This window comes from Talpa occidentalis, unplaced genomic scaffold (assembly GCF_014898055.3).
Source record: "Talpa occidentalis isolate TD23 unplaced genomic scaffold, MPIMG_talOcc4v2.1 talOcc4.9, whole genome shotgun sequence".
Taxonomy (NCBI): Eukaryota; Metazoa; Chordata; class Mammalia; order Eulipotyphla; family Talpidae; genus Talpa; species Talpa occidentalis.
This window is the reverse complement of record NW_023605305.1, coordinates 27,119,188-27,146,930: the sequence shown is the minus strand read 5'-3', so window position 1 is coordinate 27,146,930 and position 27,743 is coordinate 27,119,188. Positions and strand designations below refer to the sequence as shown.

Below are 27,743 nucleotides of genomic sequence, written 5' to 3'. Positions count from 1 at the left end.
CAACATCACGTCATTCCCTTCTAAAATGCTCCCTGGGTTCCACTTCATTGGGAATAAAATCCCAAGTACTTACATTGGCCTCTACTGATGTGGCTTCCCATGCCCCTTACCTGACTTTATCGAATACTCCCCCACTGTCTCTCCAACTGCACTGACCTCCTTGAACTTTCCTGAACATACCAGCCCTGTCCCCACCACACTGCCCTTGTACTTGCTCCCTCTGCTTCTAATTGATTCACTTACAACTTCCTTTTAGGTCTTTGCTCACCTCCTTCAAAGGGCCTTCCTTGACCACCCCGTTTAATATTGCACTCCCTCACCCCTACATCCCTTCCCAGCTACATTTCTTCGTAATATTTACTTATGACCATTTGACATACTAAGTATTATATTCTACTCCCCTGGCCTCCCCACCCACCCAACATAAAAAGAATTTTTCAGTGCTGCATTTCCAGTGCCTGGCACACAGTGGGTCCTCAATACATATTTACAGAATACATGACTGGTGCCTACCTTGTCCCAGTTACTATGGTCAGTTTATAGATCTACCTTTGCCTGTAGCCTGGGCACTCCTTGAGGGCAGAGGCCACATCTCCCCTGTTCACCTGCTTCTTCAACAGCTTGGACAATGCCATTATGTCAACATTCTTAGTAAATGTGGGGCAGGATGAGGTGATCATTTCACTTCACCCCTTCTGATCTTCAGGGTCCATCAACTCCACTTTGCTTCCAGTACCCACCATGCTGATGTGCCCTTTGCTCAGATATCCTTTTCACTTCTTTTCTCCTGCCAATTTTTCTCAAGAGATTAAGTTTAGGTATCATCCCCCCAAACCACCTCTGGACTCCAACTGCCCCTGTGGGTGTCCCCCCTCTCAGAGAATACTGTTGCACTGAATGGTAATTGCCTATTTAACTGTCCCTCTACCCAAATTCACTGTGAGGACAAAAATCCTGTCAAATATAACTCAGCTCTCCATCTAGAGAATCTGTGCAGGACCTGCAGTGTTTGATGAATAAAAAGAAACAAAGGAGAAAAAGTCTCTGGTTTATTCAAGTTTTCTGTGATCTCCCTGAGAACAAATCAAAGTCAGTGTAGACCAACACTATTCCAACAGAACTTTCTGAGATGGACATGTCTGACAGCTGCGCTGCCCTTCATGTGGCTGTTTGAGCACTGAAATGTGACTAGTGTGGCTGAGAAACTGAGTTTTCAATCTTAGTGTAAATTTATTTAAAAAGAGCCACATGTATCTTGTGGCTACTACACAGGATAACAGGTCTAGACCAATGGTTCCAAATGGGGGCAATTTTGTCTCCACAGAGAACATTGTCAATGTCTGGAAACATTTTTGGTTATCATGACTGGGGAGGAGTATAATATTGGCATCTAGTACATATGCACAGGACAGCCCCTCATAACAAAGAATCATTTGGCCCCAAATGTCAATAATACCAAGGTTGAGAAACTATGGTCAAGACCTTCTAGAACCTGCCTTTCAAAGGACAGACCCTTAATTGCACATCAGGAACTGTAACTGGCCAGGGGCTCGGGCTGCTCCCAGGAAGACAGACGGGCCCAAGTGGCTTCAAGAAAGATCCAAGTCAATCTCCATCACTCAAATAACAGGCATTCACTAAGCACAGCTTTGTGCCAGTGCCAGGACAGCACAGAGCTGGATCCTATCCTCAGTGAAGGGCTGCCTGCCCTCCCTTCATCCAGGCTCCTTCAAGGATCCTGGCAGAGGAGTGAAGTTGGTGCAGGGGACACTAAAGGTCTTAGCAGTGATTCTAAGTCCACCTGTGTCTCTGCCCCTACATGGTATCAGCTGCTTCCTTCATCCTCATAGGCGATGGCAATCCCCCGTCTTCCTCTCACAGCTCCTATCACTGGCGTCTGACCCAGGCAGGGTTGCAGCCCTTGCCAGCTCCGGGAACTAAGGAATGAGGCTGCCAAGAAAGGGAGTTGAGACTAAGTAGGCTGAATTTGGGGGGAGAATTAGCTGGGAGTAGAGTTTGCACATTTACCTGCAGGGCTGCTCTCAATCATTTCCAGCTGAGGTCTCTGGGTCAGGGCTGAGCATCCAGGATCCTTTAATGGCTTCCAGGCAGGTGGGGGTCGGAGCTCCCCAGTAATGAGCGACACATCTGGGGTGTCCCACAGTTCTGAGTCAGGTGGCGGCAAGGGCACATGGAAGGGAGAACCTGAGAGGGAGAAAAAGGATCCATGCTGGTCCCAATTCCACATCCCTAGCGTTCTGGGTTCAGGCAGTGGCCCCCAACTCACCAGGCAGTAAGTCGGCATAATGTGTGAGGTAGGGAGCCAGGCCTGGAGGTGGCCAGGCAGGGTTGCAGGCAGCTTCCAGCTCACAGGGTGCCAGTACAGGCCGGAAGAAGCCACCAGAAGACTGGGGGGCTAGGGCACCCAGAGGACAGGCTAACAGCACAAAGACATCCACCTCAGGAAAGTTAGCAAGTTTGGCAGGTGTGGGCCGCCCCAGGGCCAACACATAGCTACGTTTGCCAGCAGCCTGAGTCAGCTTCTGCAAGTGTGCCAGTGCCTCACGGTGTCGGGCCACACCTAATGTGCCTGCCAGCAGCCCAACCACACGGGCATCTCTGGCCTTCTCCACAAGATAGTGTCTACGTGCTCTTAGGCGCCCAGCTCGGGCCCCCTCATCCTGAGCCCGCCCTGTGTCTGGGCAGCATGAAGAGAAGGGTTGGCCTGGTGCCCAGCCCAAGAGCAGCTGGATCAGGTCAGGGGTGAGGTCAGGGTCAGGGCTGGCCTCAGAGCCCCCCACATAGAAGGCCCCATACTCTTCCAGACGCCTCCCTGGAGCCAGTGGGAAGCGACGTCCAAAACGCTCCAGGGGCTCAGGCTCTGGATTGAGGGAGCCCACTGGCAGGGGAAGAGCTGGGCTGGAGACAAGCAGGTCCTGGTACTGTGGACGCAGGAGAGTGGCCAAGGCCTCTGGAAGAAGGAGGTGGTGTCAGCTTTGAAAGTTGCAAGGCAGGAGTCCCTCCGTCCCCAAGAGACCAACTATGAACCAAATGCAAAGACTAGACTCAAGCCCGTTACAAGAGCTCTATGCCAGTGTACCAGAATGGGGAAATTAGGGCACAATTGGTCCACCCTTCCAGCATGCACAGGCAAAACCCCTCACCCAGGGCATGGGCGCAGGCCGGCTCACTCAGCAGCACCACAGGGGCAGTGGGGTCTGGGTTCTGGGCCTCAAAGGCCTTGGCGCAGAGCTCCAAGGCCACAGAACGCTGACCAAGGACGAAGGCCACAGGGAGTGGACGGGCTGGAGGACTTAAGCAGGCAGGGCCAAAATGCACGAGGGCCTGAACTCCAGCTTGCTCAGCACCCAGCACGTCCACACAGCAGCTGCAAAGGAAATACCACCAATGAGAGAGGTTCTCCTCAAGAGTTACTGTCATCAATGGCAAATATGGTCAGTGAAGAAAATGATGTTATAAAAAGACAGTCCATTAACGGAGCTAGTTATCAGGAAAGGCGTCATCATGAGAAAGAACAAATGGATTGGGGACAGATACCATCAGAGAGGGGAAACACCATGAGCCCTGGACCCCTCGACTTATGCCACCCTCCACCCTCAAGCTCAAGTTCACACCTGCCATAAGCCGTGTCCCCCAGAATGAACATCTTCGACCCCGTGATCTCCTCCAGTCGTGCAGCCACGGTCCCAGCATCGCCCAGGAGCTGATCAGGGAACTGCAAGGCTACCTATACGTAGAAGCCACGGAGTCAGGGACACTCCCCCACGGAGAGCCTCTTCAGGAAAGCCTTCCGGGAGTCGCCACATAACCTTCAAGGCCCTCGTCCAACTCAGCCCTCCCCAAATTCTCCTTGGGAGAATTTGGGAGTCCCCCTGGGAGGCCTAGGAAGGTGGGCCAACCCTCCCTAACCTGCCCTCACCCGTTGACAGCCCAGGTCGCGCACGAATACAGCGACTCGCTCCAGCTCGTACACTTGGTCCAGGTCTGCGAGAGGGGTGGGCAGCCCCGCGGCGCCCGCCTCCCGCTGCATCGCCGCCTCCGCGGGGCTGCTGAACGTGGACTCCATGAGGCGCTGATTGGGGGGGGCGGGAAACAGAAGGGACGCCCTCGGCTAGCCGCAGGTCCCGGCTGCTCCAAAGCTGCCCTCAACGGGTCCGAGCGGGCTCCGAAGCGCGGTCCGAAGCCGGCTGGGCAGTCCAAGGCCGGCGGGCCAGAGGAGCACGAAACCAAACCCGTGTTTTTCCGCCACCCACGAGCCTGCTGGCAAGAGTACTTCCGGGCCTTTGAGGCGTGGCCGGTGGCAACCTAGCCAATCCCAAACCAGCACAACACTCTCGCCCTCCAATCCTCGACAAGTCTTCCAGAGGACCAATGGTCTGCCGGAGCCCGACCGGAAATGCCTCAGGAAGGCGCGAAGGCTTTTGGGTGTTGTAGTTTCCCCAGCCCCCACCCCCACCCCCAGGAGGTTCTTCGATTCACCGCACCACCAAGAGCGTTCTCAGAAGCCCTGACACCCAGAAAGGTACTCCAGTTTGAGCAGCTCCTCTCCGCTGGATACTGTTAAGGACTTCATGCGCATTCTTATCATCTGGCAGGTAGCTTTATGTAATTTTTAATTCAGGTGCCAAATTGCCTGGGTATGAATATTAAGCTCAGTCACTTGAGTACTTGCTGAGAATCTTAGGAAAGTCACCTAAGGTCGCCACGACCATTTCCTCATCTCCAAACTGGAGTCCTAACAATAGTACTCCTAATAGGATTGCTGGGTGACATCAATTTAGATCTAAGATTTGCATATCACATGTACTGGAACATTCACCATTATCCTCACAAGCAATCTGCTCAATCAGGCAAACACTGAGCACTGACTGTTGACCAGCCGCCATGCTCTTAGAGTAGTTTACAGTCTTTGAAGTAAGAATTGCCCATTTTACAGTTCAGGAAACAGGTTCAAAGAGGTTAAACAGCTAAGGAGACACAGCAAGTCAGTGGAAAATCAGTAACAGAAGATATTGTCTGATATCAGAAGTTGGGCTCTAGGACCTTCCTTCTCCTAGCTTATATGTTACATTTAGTTACAGGAGTGGGGAAGCCATCTGGGGACACCATATAGGAAGACTAAAAGTATGTGACCCATCGCCACATACCCAGAAGTGGGAAATCAACAAGGTGAGAATGAGACTAAGGAGGAGTAGGAGAAGGGGAACAGGGTGACCTCAGATGACTGATGAGAGCGGGATGATGTTGGTTGTCATGGGAAGAGATTGAACAAGGAGGGAAAACATAGGACACAGAATTTGTGCAAAGACTGGGGAAAAACAGGATGGAAACAGTGGAACTAACGTGGCAGCAACTAATTTTCCTATCATCTCCAAGGAGAGTCATGGACGCACACGGATGGAAGTGAGGAGCGCCCACTCCTGCTTCAGCTCTTACTAAGGGGAAGACTGGGGTGCGTGGGAGCCAGTCCAGTGCAGCTATGGAGGAAGAACAGAAAGGAAGGGAATCACACTAAGGGAGGAGAGCAACTGCAGGAGGGGCGCTGTCCCTGGTCCTGACCAGGCCCCGACCATCCTGTGCTGGTCAGGTACCACAGAGGTGGGGAGCTACGGGTTCACAGACAACACTAGGTAGCACCGTCCTCTTCCTCTGGGAGCTGCAATACCTCTTTCCACACACACTTAACCCTTGTTTCTATACCTCTCTACAATCATGTGAAGTTTAGGCGCCTCCATAAGTTCACACCAGAAACCCATCCTGGAACTTAAAGCCACACTCCATTTCTCCCCTCACAACTGGACCCAAACCCAGCTCCCTTTCCTGCCCAAGGTCCCCTGCCTAGAAGTCTCCCAATCCCATTAGCAATGAAACTTTATCCAGCCACTTCCCTCACTCTCCTCATGCTCCCAGCTTAGCATGGTAAGTTTACCTTTGTTCAGACAAAACAAGGCATGGCAGAGCTAGAGGCCCAGTAGTCAAGACTGTTGATTAAATACATGCATGCTTTCATGCATGTTGGGGTGGGATGGGGACATAGAAATCCACATTCTCACCTCAAGGGCAATGGAAGCATTCTGCATCAGCCCAGATGGCACGGTTACCACAGTGCCCCTTCCATCACAGGAACCAGAAATTGCCCCCACTGCTCCCTTCCAAAGCCTGGCTCCAAGTATCCTCCCATCCTTCCCCAAGGCCTGCTGGGGTCACCCAGTTAGGTGGTGTTAGCAGTGGAAAGGAAACAGAGACAGTGTTGTAGTGAGGGTGTAGGTTTACTCTTTGGGGAGAAGAAGGGGAGAGGAGGCGGCATGGGTGGGACAGGGATGCCCCTCAGTAGTCAGCTGTGTAATCTGTGCCATGCAGCCCCCTGCACAGCAGTGTGAACTCCTTCACCATCTCCTTCACCCGCCTCTTGTTCACTCGCTCACTGAGGAGGGAAGGGAGAGCCAGTTAGCACCACTTACCATCACTGCCTCCTCCTCCCCACCCAAGCCTAGGCCCTGCCAGCTCTGCTCACCGAAGGATCTGCTGGCTGAAGGTGTCCTTCTGTTCAGGGCTGAGGCGGGCAGAGGGAAAACCAGGGGGCTGCAGTGCCTCCTTGATCCACATGCTCAGGAGGCTGAAGCAGTGTTTGTTCAGGGCAAACAGGATGTCGGCAAAGCAGTCCATGAGGCTGCGAGAGGCCTGGCCCCCAATGGCCTGAAGGAGACAAGTTCTTAGCACACCAGGGCTTTTCCCCTTCTGCAATAAGGGTGCCTAGCCAACCCGTCCCCCGCAACACCCCCCAACCCAAGTTCCTCGGCCAAACCATATATCACAAGTGAGTACTGCTTTTTGAAAGCCAGCTGATCTTCAAGCAACCCTACAACTTTTGGACATTTAATTGAGGAAGAAACAGAATTAGAGAGCTAGGGAATCAAAGGTTCAAGCTTCCTAGTAGGGCAACTGCCTCAGCAAGGAGAGTGACCCCCCCCCCCCCCGGCTCCCAAACACCACCTGAGCATCTCACCTCCAGCACTGCTATGAGCAATACACGGCCATCTTCCTGCACCACTTTTCCCACAGGCTCTACTTCCCCACACCGAGGCAGCAGCTCTGTCTACAAAGAATAGAGAGGCCCTTCAGCCCCAGCTCCTTCCCCACTTCCCCCTAGAGATAAGATCTGTACCCCATTACTCCTACCCTCAAGTGCAGGGGGAGGATAGGGCTAAGTAGGGGGTAGCAGGGGGTCAGCATGGGACTCACAAAAAAGCCACAGGAGGCCTTGACAGTAGGTGCCTCGGGGAACTTGAGGGCCAGCACAGCTGTGGAAGAGGCAGAGGCATATCAGATGGGGCCTAAGGATCCCCCCAAGAGGGCCCAGGCCCACCTGTCCATCTAGCCCCACTTACCACACTGGAACACAGCTTTGACATCCAATCGTTCACACAGGAACAAATCTGGCTTCCGCTTCAGAGCCTGCAGGAGGTGGAGCTGATAAGCCCAGCCCCAGCCAGCTCCAAGGACCATCCCCCCACTCACCTGCCACCCCATCCCCCAACCTCAACCCCAACCTCACGCACCACAGGTAGAGGCTGCCAAATTCAGCAACCCAGACATCTCTTGGGGACCCAGATCACCCCAGAGTTCAGCAGGTCAGAAGAGGAGCAACCAAGTGATATTATGTACATATATGTGCACATGGACGCACAGTGTATTTGAGAGAGGTTGGAGGCTCATGATGCAGAAAGCTTGGGTCCCAGGTCACTCCCTGAGCAAATACTTTCCCCTGTCCCCTCCATCAGGGCCAGACTTCCTGCAGGCTCCAGGTAGCCAGCAGTGACTTTACTTTGATTCACAGAAGTAGTTGAAGTCCCCGGATTTGTTAACAGGGCAGTTGGAAGAAGTGATGACAGCTGGATGTGGAGCCCAGTCCAACAGCCCCCCTTCATTTCCCGCTTGCATTCCTCAGATGCCCTCCAGCTCAGGAAGAGGGAAAGTAGGGTAGAAACCTTGGAACCACGACCCCATATCCAGTCCTTCTCAGTCACACCCCGCCCACAAGCCAGTGCTGCCATGGTGGGGGGTGTTAGGTGGAGTACAGGGGCAGACAGTCTACCCCAAGTGGTACCAGGACATGACTGGCACCTCCTCAGGTCACAGGAGATGCTCTACATGGCAGCCTCACACACTGCTGTTCCCCAGAAGCCTCCCAGCGCACACCACAGACCCAATCCCTCCAGCCCCTTATACAACTTCCACTTCCCCAAGTTCACTCAGGTATAAACACCCACATGCACTTCACTTCAAACACCCTTTTTACTCTCAAACACACCTCTACCACATCCCTTACACATACACTCCACATCAGCAATGCACCCTCACTGCATATTCACACCCCACACATCCCAAACCATGTCCACATACCCACAGCCTCATCCTCCCAAGTCCTCTAGCACATGTACTCTCCCAACACACCCACCCTCAAATACACACTCAAATGACCTCACCCCCCAAAGATACAACCCCCACACATCTATCCAAGCTCAGAATACACTCCGCATCTCCCACTCCTGCACCTCCCCACCTTACTACTAGAAGGTAAGTTCCAAGAGAGTAAGAACTGTACCTAGCACAGTTGCAAGCATATATTACACACTTAATACATATTTGTGGATTAAGCCAAGAAACATATTTACCTCAACTCACAGGATTCCCCCAACCCACATGAACCCCTTAATGCACAGAAACCCCCATCACACTAACCCCATGTTCCCAAAGCACAAAACACACGGCCCTCATATAGACATAGCTAAACACAGTATCCACTCCACCACTCCACAACACGCACTCCCACAGCCCACACACGCCTCCACACATGCTTATCAACACACCAGATGCCTGTCACACATCAGCATACAGCACAGCATGCATCAGTGCCCAACTTCAACTACACATGTATCCCAACGCCCAACATGGAACATACTACTTTGAGCGGCTACGTGATTTCTGTTCCCTTCCCAAACCAAGATCAAAGCATACAACACACACCAGACACAAACACATCCCGACACCTTGTCACAATGGAGCCAACACCCCACCTCCCACAGCACAGCGGCACAACCTGTCCGGCAGCCCGACTCAGGGCTCCACCGCAGCACATTCCTCTTCAGCCCTCCCTCTGGGGCCATCCCAGCCCACCTCTCAACAGCAGGCCGGGGGCACTGAAACAGGTCGTTCCCGGCAGGAGCACGGGGACAATGAACCCCAGGCTCTTCAACTCCAGTCCTACCCCCGAATTTCTTGGGCACCCCAACTGCATAGGAGCTGCTGGGCACAGCCCCCACCCCCTCCCTCCTGGCCACACCCAGCTCCCTCCCTTTGGGACCAGCCTCTCCCTGGTCTTTGGAGAGGACTGAGCTAGTTGAGGCAAGGGGGCGCTAAAGGAGGATGTTGGGTTGTCAACTTCCACGGAAACAGATGAAGAAACTCTATTCAACTGAACAGAAAAAAAATTTGTCAACAGAAAGCTAAAAATAGGCTTAAATTGAATTTCAACATAAGAGAAAGAGAAAGAGAGAGAACAGAACGTGAATGAATAAAACTAAAACACACCTGTGCCAGGAGTTGCATAAATGAATCAACAATATCAGGATGATCCCTGGGCCCTAAAATATAATAAAGATGGAACTTAAGAAAAAATTATACAAACAGCAACTCAACCTCATATAGTTATGTGGGACTGAGAGCCTGCAGGGAGACAGCGTGGGGGCACATGAGCAGCAGGAAGCAAGATAAAGAAACAAAACATACAAAAACCATGAACTGGGAGAAGCCCAACAGAAAGAGACGGCAAAGTGAAGGACGGGCCTGCCCCAGCTCCCTCCCAAGGGGCCTTCCACCTACTCCCCACTCCTCCTCAGGCCAGTCTCCCAAGTGATCCTTCGGTGCTCGAGCAATGCTGGACTCCACGTAGCTGAAGAAACAGCCCCCACACTCCTGCTGTGGTCTCCAGCAGGCTGAGGTGGCACTACACTGCATCCCACACGTCCCTCCCCATCATTAGCCATGGAAGAGAAGGGCAGAGCTGGTGGGAGTTCAGTCTGTGGTACCTCCTTTGGAGGCTTGGCTGAGGCCCTGAAATGGCCGTGGTATCAGGGCCTGAGCAGGTGTCCCCTCAATTTGATGCCCTTATGGTCTGGCCAAGGAAAGGAATCTATTGGGTCTACTGAAACCAAAGCACTTGTCTTGGGTAAGGCAGTGCCCAATTTACTGTGGGGATGCCTGGGCAAGCCACTGGCAGGGTCTTGAAAACTGCATCATGAGGCCAAAAATGAGATCCCCACCCAGCAAAGCCCCTCCACATGGACACCGACTCAGCAGATTGCCAGGCTGATGACCAGCTCCCACCATCTGGACACATGAAGAAAGAGGGAAACCAGTCAATGTGTCACCCCATGGTGCAGTGGGAAGGCAGAGCCCAGGGAAGGGGTGGCAAGACTGGGACAGCATAGCAGGTCAGGGGGCCATCCTGTCCAGCAAGACAACCGACAAGCCCAACAAATATGCTCTTGGCCCTATTCAGCCTCCAGGTCTGATGACACCTGTGGTAAGGACAAGGCATGCACCTGGAGCTCCTGCCCGGCCGCTTCCCTCCCAGGACAAGGTGCTGCAGGAACATGTGCCTGAGACACCACTTAGGAGCTGTGTGATCTTGCGCAAGCCACAAACAATTTCCTGAATGTAAAGTATATGGCAATTGTCCCTGCTTCCTTCTCCAGGCTATGAGGAGCCACTGATAAAGCCCATCCCTTTCAGATCTGAGCCCCAAGTTATTTGAGTCCTGGAAAGTGAGGCCCAATGTGCCCCACGCCCGGGTGCCACTGTAACAGCAGGTTTTACATTCAGCAGTTGCTCTGCTAGCAGTTGCCAAACAGTGAGGAAGGAAGGTTGTGAGGGCAGGAGGAAAGGGAAAGCCTGCCTCTCTTCAACAGCATCTGATGCCTGTGCTATGCTAGCTTTCTCTGAGCACTGGGGATGCAGAGAGGAGAGCCAACCCTGCCTTTGAGGGGCTTAGTGTAGGGAGACAGACAGACATTAAATCTGACTACTGTTTGTGATCAGTGCTGTATCAGCAATGTGTGCACAATGCAGCTTCAGCACAAAGTTAGAAGCACCCTATTCTGCCTCAGAGGAGCTTCTGCAAACCACTGCGTAGGTAAGGTGTGAAGGAATGAAAGGGCACAAAGCATTCTAGTCAGAGTACTAGGGCACAGGGGCAAACGGGGCATGGTTAGGAAAAAGTCAGGGTAGCTGCACAGCCAGAGTCATGAGGACAGTGGCAGGAGAGGACAATGAGAAGTATGCAGGAGCTACATCATGAGCGGGACAATAACCTGAGGTGGTGGGATGCGGCAATGAAAGGGTTATAAGCCAGGGAGGGAAAATACTCAGATTTGTGTTTTATAAAGAACATTACGTCTGCAGGGTACAGAATGCACAGGAAAGAAGGGAATCTGTCAGCCAAACCAGTGAGAAGATTATTGAGGTAATCCAGGTGACACCTTACACTGAAGCAGTTGCCATGGAGGGGGGTCACTCTGAGGGATAATCGGGAGACAAGACCACCAGGACTTGTCCCTACCTGAATATGAGGAGTGGGAGGGCAGAGTTGAGAAGGACCACACCTAGGTTTCTGGCTCAGGTTTCTCCCTACTTGGGACCAACCCATGGCCAGCAATACGGGACCAAACACTAAGGATGTAACAGGGAGCACTAGGGCTTCAGCTGAGACCCTGGCTGAGCCTCAGATCAGCTATAGCCATAAATCCAGGCAGGACTCCTGAGGTTGGAGGAGCCGTGCTATTTCTTTTCCAAATTAGAAGCCTGGATTTGACAGCCGGGAAAACTGGCATCCCTGCTCCCAACTGCAAGGTAGAGGGCCACCGTAAGTAGGGGGGCTGCAGCAATACTCAAAGGCTTTTGGCCTAGAAAGAAATAAGCCTCAATGCAGGGAAAGGAAGCAACACTGTATACTGAATACATCATGTACAAAAACCCCAAGCCGGGGGGGCCAAAAGATGCTACTTAAATACTGATAACAATCCTAGCATATATATGAAATCTCCATGTCACAGATGTGGGTTCTGGAAAGGTAAGTGACTTGCCCAAGGTCACACAACTAGTTGGTGGTGATGAGCTTAGAATCTAAGTTCATCTAGCTTCAAGGCCCATGCTCTTTCCACTTTTTATTATATACCAAAGAAAAGGAGCTAGCCTGGTGCCCCATAACCCTCAGAGCTTCAGGCCCCACCTTCCTCCACATCCAGACTGGCCCTGAGCCCAGCAGGCCAGTAGAAGACATCATTCACTCTCTTATCCACTGCAACCTAAGGTGTCAACTATTTGTAAGGTGACAATTGCACTGTGCTTAATCCCATAAATTTCCCATCAAGTCCCATATGCAACTCAGGGGACAGAGGAGAACAGAGTGGGCAGCTTTGGCTCCCCAATTGGGGTAGCAGAGGCAGTGGCAGCAGCAGCAGCAGAGCCCCAGGTCAGGACCTACCTTGCTGGAAGAGAGTGAGTGTGACGGAAGTGACGAGCAGGAAGAGGGCCTCGATTGGGGGAAAGTGGGCAGGCTCATGAGCAAAGATGTGGACCAGCTATAATAAAGCAGGGAATGTGGTCAGTTGAACCCCTGCCTCACCAGGACGAGCCAGCTTACCTGGAATGCAAGTGAGGACCCCTGCCAGGGCAGCCATCCACCCTACTCAACCTCCCCACCCCACCCCTGGGTCAGATCTCTGTACAGGATGAAACCTAAAACACTGCTGCCCCAGTGAGAAGGCCTACCTGTCGAGTGAGATCAAGAGCGGAGGCCTGGGGGATGGTGCTATACATCCGACCCAGCATCTCACACAGCTGTGGCACCATGGGGGCAAAGTCATCCAGCAATGTCTTAACAGACTTCTCAAAGATAGCACACACCGCCTTGGAAAGAAAGCAGAGAGGTCCATGAAATAGACATTTACCGTAATCATCAAACTTGCTAAGAATCTTAGCACTTCCAACCACTGACTGATGTGATGCCTGCTCACTACAATGGCAATTGTACTGCTTAAATTTATACAATGTTATATGCTGAATACATTTCCATTAAAAAAAAAAAAAAAGGAACAAAAGCAAAGGGGCCCTAATCAGCAGATCCATTGGCTGGAGTAGAACTGAGACCCTGCACAGAGAAGGCCCAAAATGGGGCCCTTACCTATAAGCCTTGCCTGATACTGTGAAGAAAAACAGGTCAACAAATCTGACCCTTGCCTTGCAAGGCAGGAGGTAAAAAGGTCCTTCTCAGAGGCACAGGATGGAACTTTGTAACTTAACTCTTGCTACTTACTTCCATCTCCACCATTTCCTCTCAGGGGGCAACAACAGCAACAAAGTCCTGAATTGAAAAGGGGTCAAAGGCAAGTCTGACGCTGAAGCAGATCCCTATCCCTGACTGTCATTCAGCCCCATCCTCACAGTCCTCTGGTTGGCCACCTAGGGCCCTGGGGATTCTGAATGTCTTCCCAAAAGGTCCCTTGTACCTATGGGGCAGGATTCACCTCGTGTGTCTCCTCCAGACCACTGCAAGCTTAAGTGGGCAGCAACACCTTCCTCCTGCCTCTGAGCAAAGTCACCAGGGGGCCGGAAAGCAAGGGATGGGGCTCACCTCTACCACCTGAGCATCATTCAGCCATTTGCTCAGCACCTTCTGGATAAGCTGGAAGACCTGCTGCAGCACCACTACCACCTGAAGACACAGAAAGAAGTGAGGTGCCCCCACCACCACTGTCACTCACCCAGGAAGGACCTCTTAATAGAGTATAGGCCAGGAATTCAAACTTCTTACCCCAGAGTGCACACTGATGGGACACTGAGTGGAAGGAATGACTTGCTGTACCTGTGCCTGCCCCTCCCCTCGCCCCGCCCCAAAACAAGATATCCTGAATTCTAGGGATCATCTCAGAGGAAACCTCAAACTGCAAATCAGGGATATCATGAGTGCCTTATGAGATTATTAAGATGTAACATTTAAAAAAATTACTCCCTATATATATCTGCTCAAAAAAGCCCATCTAGTGCCCAAAGCCTATGGGCCCGTCCCTGTAGAAGCGGAGATGCTGCCTCTCCAACCAGGCTTAGGTTAGAAAGCCCCAATGGAGGCATGATCACAGGCAGCTTATGGTGCAGCAGGGAGCAGATGAGGGTGCTGGGAAGTGGGGAGGGTAGGATAATGACTACTGAAGGAGAGTGGTGGGACAGTGGCAGCCCAGGCTTGGTCTGGGGTCAGAAGGGTAATGCAAATGGGGTGGGGAGTTGAACAGAGATTCCAAGATACTGTGGTTTCCTTTTCTCCAGAGAAACCCTGGAGGGTACTGAGAACAATGATCAAAGCAGTCCCACATATTAGTACAGAACTTTACAGTGTGCAAAGCACTTTCACTCGAGGCCACATGTACTACCCAGCACAGCTGTATGAAATGAATGAGCCAGACACTTTGGTGTTCATAGTTTCAAATGAGGTGAAGGGCGTGTCCCGGGTCAAACAGCTTATAAGTGGTCATTTCAACGCCCTGGGCCAGAGCTTACCATATTACTTATCATACTGCCTTGCAACAATCTGTTTATATGCATGTCCTCTAGACTGGGAGCAACTCGAAGGCAGAACTATCATTACATGGGGAGCATGGAAGCCTCCTCTGTTCCCACAGGGAATGCTAAAGTAGAAGGTTCCATAGTGTTAGTGGTTAAACAGGGACACATCATTGTATCACTTAATAGTTGAAGGATAATGTCAGTGTCCCCCCATGGGGCAGAGGAACCACAATGACATCACCCCAGTTGGGTTGGGAGAAAAGACACTATCACCCAAGGGCTTAAATAAAACAATGACATCACTCCCTACAGAGTGGGGGACAATGATAAGGTCATTCATGGGGGCAGAGGACCAAATGTAGCATGTCCCATGGGTACAGGGCAACAATGGCAGTATTACTCTTAGAGCTGGGAGTGGGGTGACAATGACATTCCCACAGGGTTTAGGGGTGGCAATGACAATGACAACATCACCCACGGGGTTGGGTCCCTGCGGCACTGGTAACTTCCGGAACTCAGAGCCTTCATGATCATCCTCATGATGACTGACATCCAGCGTGGTGAAGAGGTTGGAGAGAAGCCCCAAGATATGGACAATGGCCAGCTTGTTGGAGGGATTAGGCTAAGGGGAGAAGAGAACCAAGCTGTAGATCTCTCAGCCCCAGCTTGCTCCCCCAACCCTAGCCTTCAGCAGCTAGAGCCCATAGAAAGGGGAACTGCAGAATCCCACCCATGTTCCATGCCCCCCAACACCACCACACACAATCAATTCACTCACTATTTCCTCTGCCAGCTTCTCCAGTTGCTGGATATAGGGCGAGATGAGTGAGTGTAGGTTCTTAAGGATCTCTTCCACCTGCAGAGCTGATAGCAGGAAGCCCAGTGCCTGCATCAGCCACATGCACTGGCTTGTCTGTAGGACAGAACAATAAAGGGTCAGTTTTGGACTTATCTAGTTGAGGAAGCTTCCAGGATCGGAGAGTAAAGGACAAGAGGTAGGGGAAGACAGAACATAGGATTTCTACAGATTCCCACAATACCACCAAGGAGCCCCCTAGAAACTTGTGAGCTCACCTTGTGGATCTGTTTCATCAGCACATCCTGGGGATAAGAGGAAGGAACAGGTGTCAAGAATATGGTATATTTCAGTGCAGTGCAGAGCGTACCCTGAGGCCAAGCTCTATTCAGGACACCTGCATACCTGGGAGACAGCCACGATGTTAGCAGCATAGGGAGGCAGGTCATACTTGCATTCTCGGCAGATCTTCTTAAGGGTGGACACAGAAGAGACAGAGAGCTCAGGGTTGCCTAAGGCATGCAGTACGAGGGGGAGAACGCTGTTGATCATGACGGGGTGGTCAGCCAGCCACTCAGAAAGAGCTCCTAGGAGAAGAAGAGAGAGGGAGGATATCTGAGGCCAGTCAGGCTGGCTTTGAACCAGGTCCCTGTGAGGCAGACAGACAGACTTCTTGGCAGAGTAGAGTTGCAGCTCCAGTACAGAGCACTGCTCATTCAGAAGACTGATGGCAAATATGCACACAGATGCTCAAACATGAGCCTTGCAGCTGAGAAGCAGGAGGAAGGTATTCAGCAGAGGCCTAGAATTGCTGTCCCACTGACAGTGAAGTAGCCTCACCAAACTGCAACTCAGTACACTATGTGGGCCAAGACAGTCGGTTGATTATAATGCTGACATGTGTATAGGGAGGTGTGTCTCTCTCATTTTGGAAAGAACCCAGCAGGCTGGCTGTGGCTGTGGCTGGGTCCCTGTGGCTCTGGGAGTATATTGATGGGTGTGTGCCAGGTCTCACCAATGGTGAACATGACAGTATCCGCCAGCTGCACGTTGCTGATGCTGATCCGTGGGATGAGGCCAATGAGCCCAGGCACCACATCAGAATAGTTGACATCGATGGTCTCTGCGATGGATTGGAAGCCATAGAGCAGGGCTTCTGTGTGCTGGGGAAAGAAGGTACTACTGGCTTGGCTGAGGAGAGTGGGATGGGTCTGGGAGGGCTGAGGGACTCAGGCTTGGGAGGTACCTGCCAGGAGTAGGGCTCCTCTGAGCTGGTGAGCAAACGGCCCAGCTTGTCATAGAGGTTGCTGAGCAGCTCGGCCCCCAGCATCTCATAGACATACATGAGCGTGTCTGAAATGTCCACCCTGAGAAGCAGATGAAGGCCTTACACACTACCTGAATCCTGCAACCCAGCCCAGGAGCCCACCCCAGTACCCTCACAACCCTGCAAAAGTGCCTAGGGAATAGAGAAAGGTGGCCCAGGATTCGGTAAGCCTGGCTTTGGGCCCCTCCCCCTCACTGTCGTCATTATTTCAGGACTCCATTTAGAGCTGGAATTGGCCTGTGCCACCATCACCTGTAAATTCGGAACTGCTCCTTCTCATCTGAGGACCAGAATCCATATTCCTCATCAGAAGGGAACTGGGCCTTGTGTAGAAGCACATCCACCAGCTGGAAGTAGACTGGCCGGTACACCTGCTGGTACACAGCCTGTTTCTCTGCCTCAAAGGACAGAATGTCATCCTGAGAGAGTCAAGGAAGAGAGTTAGTCACCTTGCTAGCCACAGAAGCCCATGATCCACTTACTTCCTCATGGCCCAGTCCTACAGGAGGTCATGCAGACACACCTGCAGTGTGTACCAGAAGGTGAGGGTCAGGGAGCTGGTGGTCTCATTGACAGGATAGTGGCCAGGGATGCCCGTGCAGAACATGATCATGTTGACAAGGGCCAGGAAGCTCTGCCAGTGCTCCACTTGGTCCAGCAGGGCCCTGAGAGGGAGATGACCGAACAAGGTCATTCTGCCTCCCCCGGGAGGGCTCCATAAGCCCACCCCTTAGAGAGCCCTGCTATCCACTCCCACCTGTCCCTCTCCTCACCGGGAGTGGTTCTCTCCGAGGGCCACAGCAATGCGACAGATGCCATGGGAGGTCTCCATGTCCCCATTCTGCACTGCCTGTCGCAGTTGATCCTGTAGTCCTAGCACGAGTGGGATGAGTTTCAGGAGTGTGTTCACGTACCTGGGGACGTGAGGTGAGATCCATCAGAACTGTCTACCCATTCCCCACCAGCTTTCAGAGAAAGATACATTCTCCCTGTTTTCTATCAAAATACCCCCTCCACACATCAAGTCCAAAACAGGTCAAGGTCTACATGGCAGGTTTGATGATGTCTATGTTATGAAGAATCTGAGGTCAGAGATCTTCAGAACTTTGGGAAGGAGTGTGAGGTTAGTGCTATGGGTTTAATTGTGTACCCCAGTTGGACTCAAGAGTCAATACTAGAATTAGTTAAAACTTTGAGGGAGGTTGGAATGACATGAATGTATTCTGCATGTGGGAAGGACATATTGGAAGAGAAGGATACCAGAGAGCAGACTGTTATGGGTTACATCGTCTCCCCTAAAAGATAGTTGAAGTCCTAACTGCCAATATCTGAGAACATGACCTCATTTTGAAATAGGGTCATTACTGATGAGGTCATAGAGTTGGGGGGCGCTAATACATATGACTGAGATCCTTATAAGAAGACACCCATGTAAAGACAGGCCTACAGGGAGAAAAAAGCGTGATGATAAAAGCAGGGATTGTAGTCATGCAACTGCAAGTAAAAGGCTGCGTCAAACCACCAGAAGCAGAGGTTTCAGAAGGAACCGATAACTTGATTTTGGATCTCTGGCCTCCACAGCTAGGAGACAACAAATTTCTGTTGTTTAAAGCTCTTCATATACATACGCCACATAAAGTAGCAGCTTTAGGAAATAAGAACAGTCAGTGTGAGAGAATAAAAAAGGATGTGAGACAGAAAAGCTAACACAGGCTCCACAGCCTTGTTAAAGACTTTCAGTGGCCACAGCTTCTGAGAGCATCAGTCCCCAACTTCCACTCCATTCCCTTCCACCAATCTTAATGCCTCCCTGTGACTATAGGAAGGGAGAGAAATAAACGATGAACTGAGACTGCTACGGGGAAAATGGACAGGACTTGATGACTGACTAGGTGTGAGGATGGGGACACGTCAAGGGCAACTCTCAGGTTACTAGCTAAATAACTACATGTAGATGGTGGAGCTGTGTGAGGAGACCTGGAGGGAGAGAGTAACAAACTGGATGGGAGGTTGGAAGGTGATCAGTATCATCAAAGTTCAGTATCTTCTTGAATCAAAGGTATCTGGTGAGATGTGCAAGTAGAATTGTCCAGAGAGTTGGGTATAAAAACCCAAAGCCCAGCAGAGGTTAGAGCAGGAGACAGAGATTTTTGGAGTCATCAGTAAATAGCTAGTAATTGAAGCTATGGGAATAGATGCGACTTGCCAAGGAAGGAAATGCTGAACAAGAGAAAAAAGAAAGCTCAGGTCAGAGCCCTGAAGCACAGTGGTCCCTAAAGGAGGAGCAGAGGAAGCACAGTACACAAAGGGGGTGGAGAGGCTGGCTCCTTTCCACCAGCCCTGCCACGGCAGCCTGCTTTGTGGGGGTCAGACTAAGTAGAAGTGATACTCTCAGGGGGATCAGATGCTTGAGGACCCTCTGCTGTCAATCAGCATCACCACAGCAATCTGTGGAGGAATCTGTGAAGGACGGGAGGTCTGAGGGTCCGGTGGAGAACAATGTAGACTTGCCCCAAGCAGGCTGCTAGACAGGTATCATCATAACCTTAGGAGGAGGGGGAGGCAACCAGTCCAGGATATTGGCCTTCCCAACATCTCTAATCTGCTGGGACAAGGCGTTCATACCCGGATACCCCCAGCTCAGAGACAGCTCCAGAGGGTGCTGCCTGGAGACAGCTGGATAGCTTCAGTCTCATGACCCTGACACAGGCTGCACCACCAGACAATGGGCACCTTCAGGCCAGACTCTGGGACAGCGAACAGGGGCAGGGCCAGGGGCCATGGCCTGAAAGCTCCCAAGCAGCTGAAAGTTCCCTACTCCCAAAGCATTCCCACTATATTCTGAGGTTTCTTCACACCTGCGATAGTTCAAGTACACAGCAGGGATTCGATGAAAGTTCTTAATATGTCTTATCTGAGCCCCACAGTAGGCTAAATCCAGAAGGACTCAGAGTATTACTCAAGGTTAGACAGAAACTTAGAGATAGATTTCGGGTTGAGAGAGACAGCCCCTTATACTGCTATAGGCCTGTTTCTTTTTTTCATGACCAAACCTGAATGTCCCCAAAGGATCTATGCAAATCTCAGCCCATATCTCAAGTCCTAACTAATAGGAGGTCCTAAGAGCATGTCTAATTCACCTTCTCTCTCTTGCCCCTGTCCCTAATGAAAAGCTTTTCCAGGATTAAGAACGTATTTCAGAAAAGAAAGCTTTATTTTCAAAGGAGCAAGAGCCAGGAAGACAATAGCAGTTGTGGAGGAGCGGGGCAAAAAGCTGACTTGAGCGGAAGCTCAGGCAAGGGGAGGGCACATGTAAGGACACCTGGGAAAGGCAGTGACTGGATGACCTACGAGTGAAAACCACTTCAGGTCACTTTCTCAAGTCAAAGTAGACTAGACAGAGCAAGACCTAAACTGATGCTGGCCTAGTGCAACCCATCCACCGGGGAACTCTTGCCAAACCAATTTATACCAGAAATCTCATTGTGCATTTTCTCTGCTTAAAATCCCATAATATCCTACTACCTGGCACCTATGCCTGAGTTCTGTGGTAGACAGAAGATGTCTGAGGTCCCAGAGGTTTCTAGGTTTGGGGAGGAAGACAGAAAGGATGCGTTTAGGACCTGGCTAAGACTGGGTTCAGGAGACCTGGCCCTAGTTGGTCAGTTCAAACAGCTGGGGCAGGGCTGCTGGGACTCACTGGCTGCCACTCACAGTGAGCTCAGCCCAGACCTGCAATTAGAGCTCAGGGAGCAGAGCTGAGAAAATGGGGAGAGTTGCTAAGCAACAAAAGGGGGCTGCAGCCAATGGGCGCCGAGGAGGCTGTGGATTCCCTCACTGACTCCTTGCAAGCCTGCTCATTCGTACAGAGAAGAGGCATCAATTACCTACCAAAGCCCTTGAGACTGGCTGGGAGGGCAGACCTGGGTGTACCCAGGGATACCCCACATCACCTACCCACTGGCCCTTGCCAATTCCCTTAGCCACAAACTGTACACCCCTAGCCAGAACTGAAGCTTCAGGTTACCAAGAAAGGCCTTGACCTGGGCCTTGGTACCCACCCTAAGTTAGGAAACCAGGGAAAAGGGATCACACTAATTCCCCATGCAACTGACACCAAATAATAGTAAGCACTTTTGTGGAGTGCTTAAGAGCCATGTCGAACCTTTCGCACAAATTGTTATATTTAATTCTTATACCAAAATATTCTTTATAGAATGGTAGGGGCAAGCCCTGGGCATGTTATATTGTTTAAACCTCTACAACTCTGTAAGGTTAATATATCAGACCCATTTCACTGATGAGGAAATTGAGGTTTAAAAGTGGCTTATTCAAAAATCTCAGGTCTAGTGAGTGGAATATCTGGGATTCAAATTAAGATGTGACTAGCGCTAAAGATAGAACCTTAACCACACCCCATGTGATCTCTTTCAGTGTTTTTTCCCTCTCCAGCTCTGTCTAGTGTTCCTATCCCTGAAATGTCAGTGTCAGCCCTCCATTCTTAACCTTGACAATCCAATTGATATCATAAATCACATCGTGCCATTTTCTCTGCTTAAAATCCCTTAATATCTTTAAATCAAGCTTCAGGATGAAGACCAACATTTTAAGCCTGATCAACAGATCCTGCATGATCTGAGCTCAGATCCCCAACAACTGGCCCTTAGATCCTGCTCTCTAATCATACCTACTCACCAGACTTTCTCACACCCTTTCTTTGCTCATGCTCTTAGGCCTGCCTGGTATATCCTTCTCATATCCATCACCTCAATTCTTAACCAACTTTCAAGAACAGCTCAGTTGTTACCTCCTCTGGAAAGCTTTCTTCAGCCTTCTGCTTTCTCTCTGAGAACATTCATCACGTTGACTATATTTGCCTATTCATGTGTCTAGTAGATTATGAGCTTCTGACTTACAAAAGTGAACCCATTTACCTTTATGTTCCCTCTTCTCAGCACAGGGCCTGGCACACAAGTAGACACTCCACAAGCGCACTGAACAGCACGAACAGAACTTCACTACACTCACCTTCTTTTGAGTCTTTGGATGTACCATGGTGCTGCCCACCACAGGCCTTTGCACCTGCTGTAGATCCTGAAGCCTGGGACCTCTCTCCTTCTGCAACTCCTACTTTTCATCCATTCAAAAACTACTGAATGTTACCAAGTGCTGCCCAACACAATGTGACAAAATAAAACGACAGTCCCTGTCTTCACAGAGCTGAGGGACTAACAGGAGAGATATACATTTACTTAAAATGAAACTGTATTATAGGCTACAATGGGAAAACACCGGGAGCTCTGACACAGACCAAACTGAGTCTCAAAAATCATGAAGACTGGGCCTCCCTGGTGGCGCAAGGGGTTAAGCACCGCACTATGAAGTAATCCCCAGCCTCTGCAGCACAAGTTCGATCCCCGGCAGGCCAGGGAGCAATACACGTGGCACAGCAGACCTCTCCTGTCTCACCCGCTGCTCCCCTCAGCAGTGTATTTCAGTCAGTCTGCCTGTTCTGTTCCCCACTCTGTCTCTGGTGAATCCTCTCACCCCCCGCATCTCTGGCCTGTACTCCAGCTCTTGATGCATAAATAAATAAATCTTTAAAAAAAAAAAAAAATCACGGAAACTTTGGGCCTCCCTGGTGGCGCAAGGGGTTAAGTCTCAGCACTATGAAGTTATCACCAGCCACTGCAAAATGAGTTCAATGCCCGACCAGGGAGCTGACCCACATGGCACAGCAGACCTCTCATGTATCACCCGCTGCTCCCCTCAGCAGTGTATTTCAGTAGATCTGCCTGTTCTGCTCCCCACTCTGTTTCTGGTGAGTCCTCTCAACCCACCCCTCTCCCAAATTCTCTGGCCTATACACCAGTTCTTGTATGCATAAATAAATAAATCTTGAAAAAAAAAAATAATGGGGGCCTCCCTGATGGCGCAAGGGATTAAGACACAACCTATGAAGTTGTCCGCAGCCTCTGCAGCAGGAGGTCAATCCCCGGCTGGCCAGGGAGTAACTCACATGGCGCAGCAGACCTCTCCTGTCTCACCTGCTGTTCCCTTCAGCAGTGTACTTCCGTCAATCTGCCTGTTCCCCACTCTGTCTCTGGTGAATCCTCTCACCCCCGCACCTCTGGCCTGCTTCCCAGCTCTTGTATGCATAAATAAATAAATCTTAAAAAAAAATCATGGAGACTTCCCCAGGGATCTGAAGTTTAAGCTGAAGCAAAGGTGATGTGTTAAATGCATGTGGTGTTAAATGTATGCATGAGGCTGAAAGGACATACCAGAACTGTGAAGTCTGTGAGAGTAAGAGAGCAAGGAATATAGCACGAGACGAGGTTGGAAATGCCATATTGTGAGGCACCTGTGTGAATCACACTCAGGATCCTGAACTTGATACTAAGAGCAGTGAGGAGGTCACTGAAGGGTTTTGAGAAGAAAGGGAAGATTAGACTCTCATTTTCAAAAGATCACATTGGTTGCTGAGTAGACAATGAAGGGTACAAGAGCAAAATCCAGTAAGCTCTGCAATAACAAGGGGAGAAAGATGATGACAGCTTGGGCTAGGGTGGAGGCAGGGGAAATGGAAAAAATAGATTTGCAATATGGTCAGGAGCAGAACAGCCAGGACTTGATGACTGATTGGTTGATAGAAAAAGAGTCAAATATTTTAACTGAATAATTTGTTGGATGATTAGTTGTTTAATGTCTGTCTCCCTCTCTGAACCGAAAGGACAGGGGCCACGTCTTATTTGATTCCTTGCTGTATCTCCAGCATAGGACCAGGCATGCAGCAGGCACTCAATTAGTGTTTACTGAATAAATGGATGAATGGATGGATGTGTAGCTGGCCAAGCAGACTGTCCCTCTCTGGGAAGGTAGGGACCAGCTCACCTCTGGGCATCAGGCTGTGAGATGGCATTGACTATGGCCTCCACACTGCTGTCAAAGAGCTCCGAGTCCTGCAGAGCAGCGAAGGCAGCCTGAATGAGCGCCTCACAGTCCTGCAGCGGCACCTCCAGCTGTACCCAGCTGGAAAAGCACTTGAGCACCTTCTGACGCACACAGCTGGGTGAGCTGGGCTGCTGTAGCAGCTGCTCCAGCAATGGGAAGACAGCCCCACACTCCACTGCCAGGCTGGCCCGCACCAGGCCTTTGCGATACTGGGGCAGGCGGCTGGTCTGAAACTCTTCCGGTAGCACTGTGAGCAGCTCTAGCAGAGCCAGGCAGCGGCCCTGGCCATCCACTGGTGAATCTTCAGCCTGGAAGAGCCGTACCATATCTGCCACAGCACATGGCCAAGCGTCAGGCATCATGCTGAGAGCCAGTGAGGCCAGAGCTACACACAGTCGAGTCAGCACAATCTTGGAGCCACTGGCAAAGTGGGTGATTTGGGTGAAGAGTTGGGCCTTTAGACTTTCATACTGGTCAGTGGGGATATCACTCCAGTATCGAGATATCTTGATGTGCAGGGCACTGGCCCCAAAGTACTGGATCTCGGGCACCTTGTCAGGCTGCAATAGCTGCCAGCTGAAGTGCCAGGCCTGTGGGGACACCTGGGCCTGCATCAGCCACTTCTGAGCCAGGTTCTTGTTCTCGATGTTGGGGTCGTAGTAGAGTTGGTGCAGCGCCTGCAGGACAGTACAGGACTGAGCAGATGCTGGCCACTCTGGATCCTTCCAGAGCCCAGAACAGAGGATGAGACTTGGTCTTTCTGACTCAGGGGCTGAACAGAAAGTGAGAGCTCAGGACTCTGCAGTGCTTCCTGGGCCCCGGATCCTGATGTTGTCTTGAGAACCTACTACCCCCTGCCCTTGTTCTACCATATCCTTTTCTCTTTATAGCAAAATATTGAGGGTTCAGAGAGTCAAACCTCCATAGGAAAGCAGAAAAAGAGGAGGCTGAGCTCCTCAAAGGGGACATACTTGCGGTAAAGGGCAAGGCCCAGGTGGAAGGAAAGACTCCTCAGGGATGAAGCTAAGCCTGAGAAGAGCATGCAACAACCTGAGTTGATCCTTCCAGGCACAGCTGCTCCCATCAACTCCTATAGTTCCATTCAGCTCCCCCCAAGATCATCCCTAGGTCACTCCAGATGCTGGCACCAAAGCCAGTGTGAAATCTGAGCAGGACTAAGACTCTGCCAGGAAGCGCTGAGGCAGAGACATACGAGAGGGGAGGGTAAGAACATGTGAGGGTCTAAAATGCTGGTTCAGAGACGTCTTAGCCTGCAGCCTTGACAAATGCCTACTCTAAAGCATTCTACTAGCTGAATCCCTATGGTCCCAATTCCACTGGGACTTTACACAGTAAGAAAACAGTGGTTTATCTCCCCGGCAGCACATGGAACGTGTGCAACCATGCCAACATTGCCTGGTCCTGAGGGCTGGAAAAGTGAGGCCAGGACTCTGACCCCCTACGCAGGCACCATACAAGCAGATTTAGCTCTGTCTGCACCCCTGACAGACAGTTATGGCCGCTGTCCCCAACAACCAGCTTGGCCCTTCAAGAAGCTAAGGGCAGGCGGCAAATAGAAGCAGAAGGGATGCATCCTCACCACTTGGTATGGCAAATAGGAGTAAAGAATAACAAATGAATATCTGGAACCATTCCCTGCTTTCCAGCAGGGTAGCCACATCTCCCCATGCATCCCCCGGGCATGCATTTCTGCATTCCAAGCCTCTGGGGACAGAATCCAGAAAAGAGCCAGAGAAAGACAGACTGGGCAGTGTGGAAGCCTGGGAGGGCCATGGCAGGAAGATTTATGGGCAGGTGAGTATGCCAGCTATGAGGCTGCCAGCAGGACCTGGCCCTGTAGACCCAGGATAAAACAAAGAGGGCCAACCCTACTTCTGACTGCCCAGGACCGGTTTGTCTTCTGTCCAATGAAGGACCCTGCTCCAAGGAAGAGTGGAATGATAACCCAGATTGTTTTAGTTCCAGATTATTTTCTGAGACCCTGGCTCAATGAAACAGGTCATCTGGTTCATGGAGACTGAGCTGCAGGTCTCCTGAGTTCCTGGTTTCTCATTGCACACTCATGCAGTTCCTATGGAGCTGGAAAATAGCGAATTTGGCTGGAGGTCTAAGCCATCACCATCTTGAGGGATGATCCCAAGACCCTAGAGTATCTATCTACAGAGAACATATGTCTAAGGATGACCAAAAATAGCCCATTAGGACATCGTAGCACTCCTGTCCTGCCTACCCAGAGATAGCAAATGCCAGGTGCTCTAGGGCACCATCCCAGCAGGCACCCAGCCCAGGCCTGGGCTCTGCCATTAGTGTCAGTCCCCAGAACTTCTGCTCTGTCACTGGAGTGCCCACCCCAGGGCCCTCATACCTTCTCCACGTTCTCCACAGTGAAGTCCAAGGCTGGTGTTGCTCCAGCCCCTGCAGCCCCCGGCTGCTCCTCCCGCCGCTCCATCTTTGCTCCCTCCCCAGCAGGGAGGTGGACCCTGACCTGACTCCTGCCCCAGCCCTTTGGCTGCTGGCCCCCTGCTAGACCCCGGCTTGAGTGCCCAGGGAGTGGTGGTGTGAGAGGGCGCCCAGGGCGGGCATGGTTGCGGAGGCCTCCCCACCTCGGTTGGGGTGGGGAGCTCGCCAGAGAGCAAAAGGGGTGCTCTTAGGAGACCCACAGGCGGACTGGGAGGAGGGATCGTCAGTGAGGAGTGCTCAGGCGGGGATCCTAGTGGTAGGTCACGGCTCTGTTCCCAGAATCTGTGAGGAGGGAGTCATAGGGGAGGGAGGCCTGTGGGGAATACCGCGTCCCTGGCCCGTGAAGGGTCACAGGGTGGATGGCCTGTACCCACACACCCTCGTCTGGGTGAGTTCTCCTGGTCCTATGAGGAGGTCAAGGGGTGGGGAGTGACAAGGGGAGAGAGCGCTTAGCGGGTTACGGAGGCGTCCAACGAAGCGCGGGGGCGCAGCTTTGCGATTCTGGGGCGAAGAGTCCGGAAAGTTGAGGGCTGTGGCAGATCCCCTCCTCTCGGCTAGGCCCGCGCTCTTCTCACCGCCGGGAACCGGCCCCGCTACCGCCGCTGCCTCCGCCCCAGTGACTGACAGGCCAGCCGGCCCGGCCGGAACGGGGCGGGGACCTCAGCGAGGCACGGGCTGCCCGGAGCGCCTGTCCCCAGCACCGCCGACTCGGGCGCCGTGGTTCCCCCCTCAGTGCCTGCCCTGGCCCGACCCGGCCGGCACAGCCCGGCACGGCTCAGCGGAACTGCGCGGAAACTCATTCCGGGTCCCTGGTCTTGTCCTCGCGCCAGCCTGCGCGCCCCCGAGCAGGCTACGGAGCGGTGCGCCGCTCTAGGCCCCTACCGACCCAAGGCCCCGCCGCTCTGCACTCTGGGAAATGTAGTCCTCATTGCGCCTCGCTAGAGGGCGGTGCCTTGCGGTGGAGACCGGGAGCACGTGGACTGGGGGGGGGGGCGGTGATCGGCGGAGCGCCGCAGAGCGGGCCTACCTGGGCCAACGGCCCTCGGGTCAGACGTGGGGGTTCGCTGCGGGCCAGCTTCCGAGGCGCACTTGACTCAAGGGCCGGTGAATGGAGGTGGAGTCCAGGCTGACAGATAAGGTTTGTGTGCTGAGGTGGGGGTAGGAGAAACAGGTCACTCTTCTGCCCTGCTAAGGGTGCATCCCGGGGCCCACTAGAGGAGCTGTCTGCGGAGAAGGCATCAGCGCCACTTCTCTCTGAGAAGAGAGAGGGCTTGGCGCGCCTCGGGAATGAAAAAGACTGGCCTTCGGGACCATCGAGTGAGCAACCAGGAAACCACATACCATGGACAGTGCTCAGAGAATTTCCTATGGTTCTTGGAAGCAACTTCTCTTTGTGAGTAAGTAGGACAGGAAGGGCTTACATTTAAGTGCTAGGAACAGTATTTTGCATATCTTGGGGCCAGTTCTCTCGACAGCTCTGAGGTGGGCATTTTTATTTACCATTCTCAGATGAGGAAACCAAAGTTGGGGGGAAATGGCGTTTAT

At 51.9% G+C, this 27,743-nt stretch overlaps 2 protein-coding genes across 4 annotated transcripts; both read right to left on the bottom strand.

Moving 5' to 3' along the window:
• Window positions 1–418: 418 nt before the first annotated feature.
• On the bottom strand, window positions 419–4,300 carry DPH2 (diphthamide biosynthesis 2). Of its 3 annotated transcripts, XM_037499379.2 has the most exons (6): window positions 3,941–4,300; window positions 3,636–3,748; window positions 3,165–3,388; window positions 2,288–2,971; window positions 2,029–2,205; window positions 419–1,950 (listed from the first exon to the last, which is right to left on the bottom strand). In XM_037499379.2, the coding sequence occupies exons 1-6, from the start codon at window positions 4,085–4,087 to the stop codon at window positions 1,826–1,828; spliced, it is 1,470 nt and encodes a 489-aa protein (XP_037355276.1). In that variant the 5' UTR covers window positions 4,088–4,300; the 3' UTR covers window positions 419–1,825. The 3 variants fall into 3 exon arrangements, with proteins under 3 accessions (XP_037355276.1, XP_054546920.1, XP_037355277.1); XM_054690945.1 differs by lacking the exon at window positions 2,288–2,971 and having other exon boundaries at window positions 3,941–4,298; XM_037499380.2 differs by lacking the exons at window positions 3,165–3,388; window positions 3,941–4,300 and having other exon boundaries at window positions 3,636–3,714.
• A 1,977-nt stretch (window positions 4,301–6,277) lies between these two features.
• IPO13 (importin 13) lies at window positions 6,278–26,841 on the bottom strand. Its single transcript, XM_037499076.2, has 20 exons — window positions 26,104–26,841; window positions 23,658–24,394; window positions 17,537–17,677; window positions 17,287–17,428; window positions 17,016–17,182; window positions 16,683–16,803; window positions 16,452–16,599; window positions 15,842–16,023; window positions 15,715–15,741; window positions 15,419–15,553; window positions 15,119–15,262; window positions 13,715–13,795; window positions 12,853–12,990; window positions 12,566–12,662; window positions 9,613–9,665; window positions 7,410–7,476; window positions 7,264–7,322; window positions 7,028–7,117; window positions 6,536–6,717; window positions 6,278–6,445 (listed from the first exon to the last, which is right to left on the bottom strand). Exons 1-20 carry the CDS (start codon window positions 26,185–26,187, stop codon window positions 6,349–6,351), a joined length of 2,892 nt encoding a protein of 963 aa, XP_037354973.1. The 5' UTR covers window positions 26,188–26,841; the 3' UTR covers window positions 6,278–6,348.
• Between the last annotated feature and the right edge of the window lie 902 nt (window positions 26,842–27,743).

What these genes read in the sequence shown, in the direction of transcription:
- DPH2 (XM_037499379.2), bottom strand. Translation starts at nt 4,087, where the DNA reads ATGGAGTCCACGTTCAGCAGCCCCGCGGAGGCGGCGATGCAGCGGGAG. An exon ending in GGGGACACGGCTTATGGCAG is followed by an intron (nt 3,389 to 3,635) that starts GTGTGAACTTGA and finishes TTTCCTTTGCAG; the next exon opens with CTGCTGTGTGGACGTGCTGG. An exon ending in TTATGCCGACTTACTGCCTG is followed by an intron (nt 2,206 to 2,287) that starts GTGAGTTGGGGG and finishes TCTCCCTCTCAG; the next exon opens with GTTCTCCCTTCCATGTGCCC.
- IPO13 (XM_037499076.2), bottom strand. Translation starts at nt 26,187, where the DNA reads ATGGAGCGGCGGGAGGAGCAGCCGGGGGCTGCAGGGGCTGGAGCAACA. An exon ending in GAGCAGTTCCGAATTTACAG is followed by an intron (nt 16,804 to 17,015) that starts GTGATGGTGGCA and finishes TCTGCTTCTCAG; the next exon opens with GGTGGACATTTCAGACACGC. An exon ending in TTATGCAACTCCTGGCACAG is followed by an intron (nt 7,477 to 9,612) that starts GTGTGTTTTAGT and finishes CACCTCCTGCAG; the next exon opens with GCTCTGAAGCGGAAGCCAGA.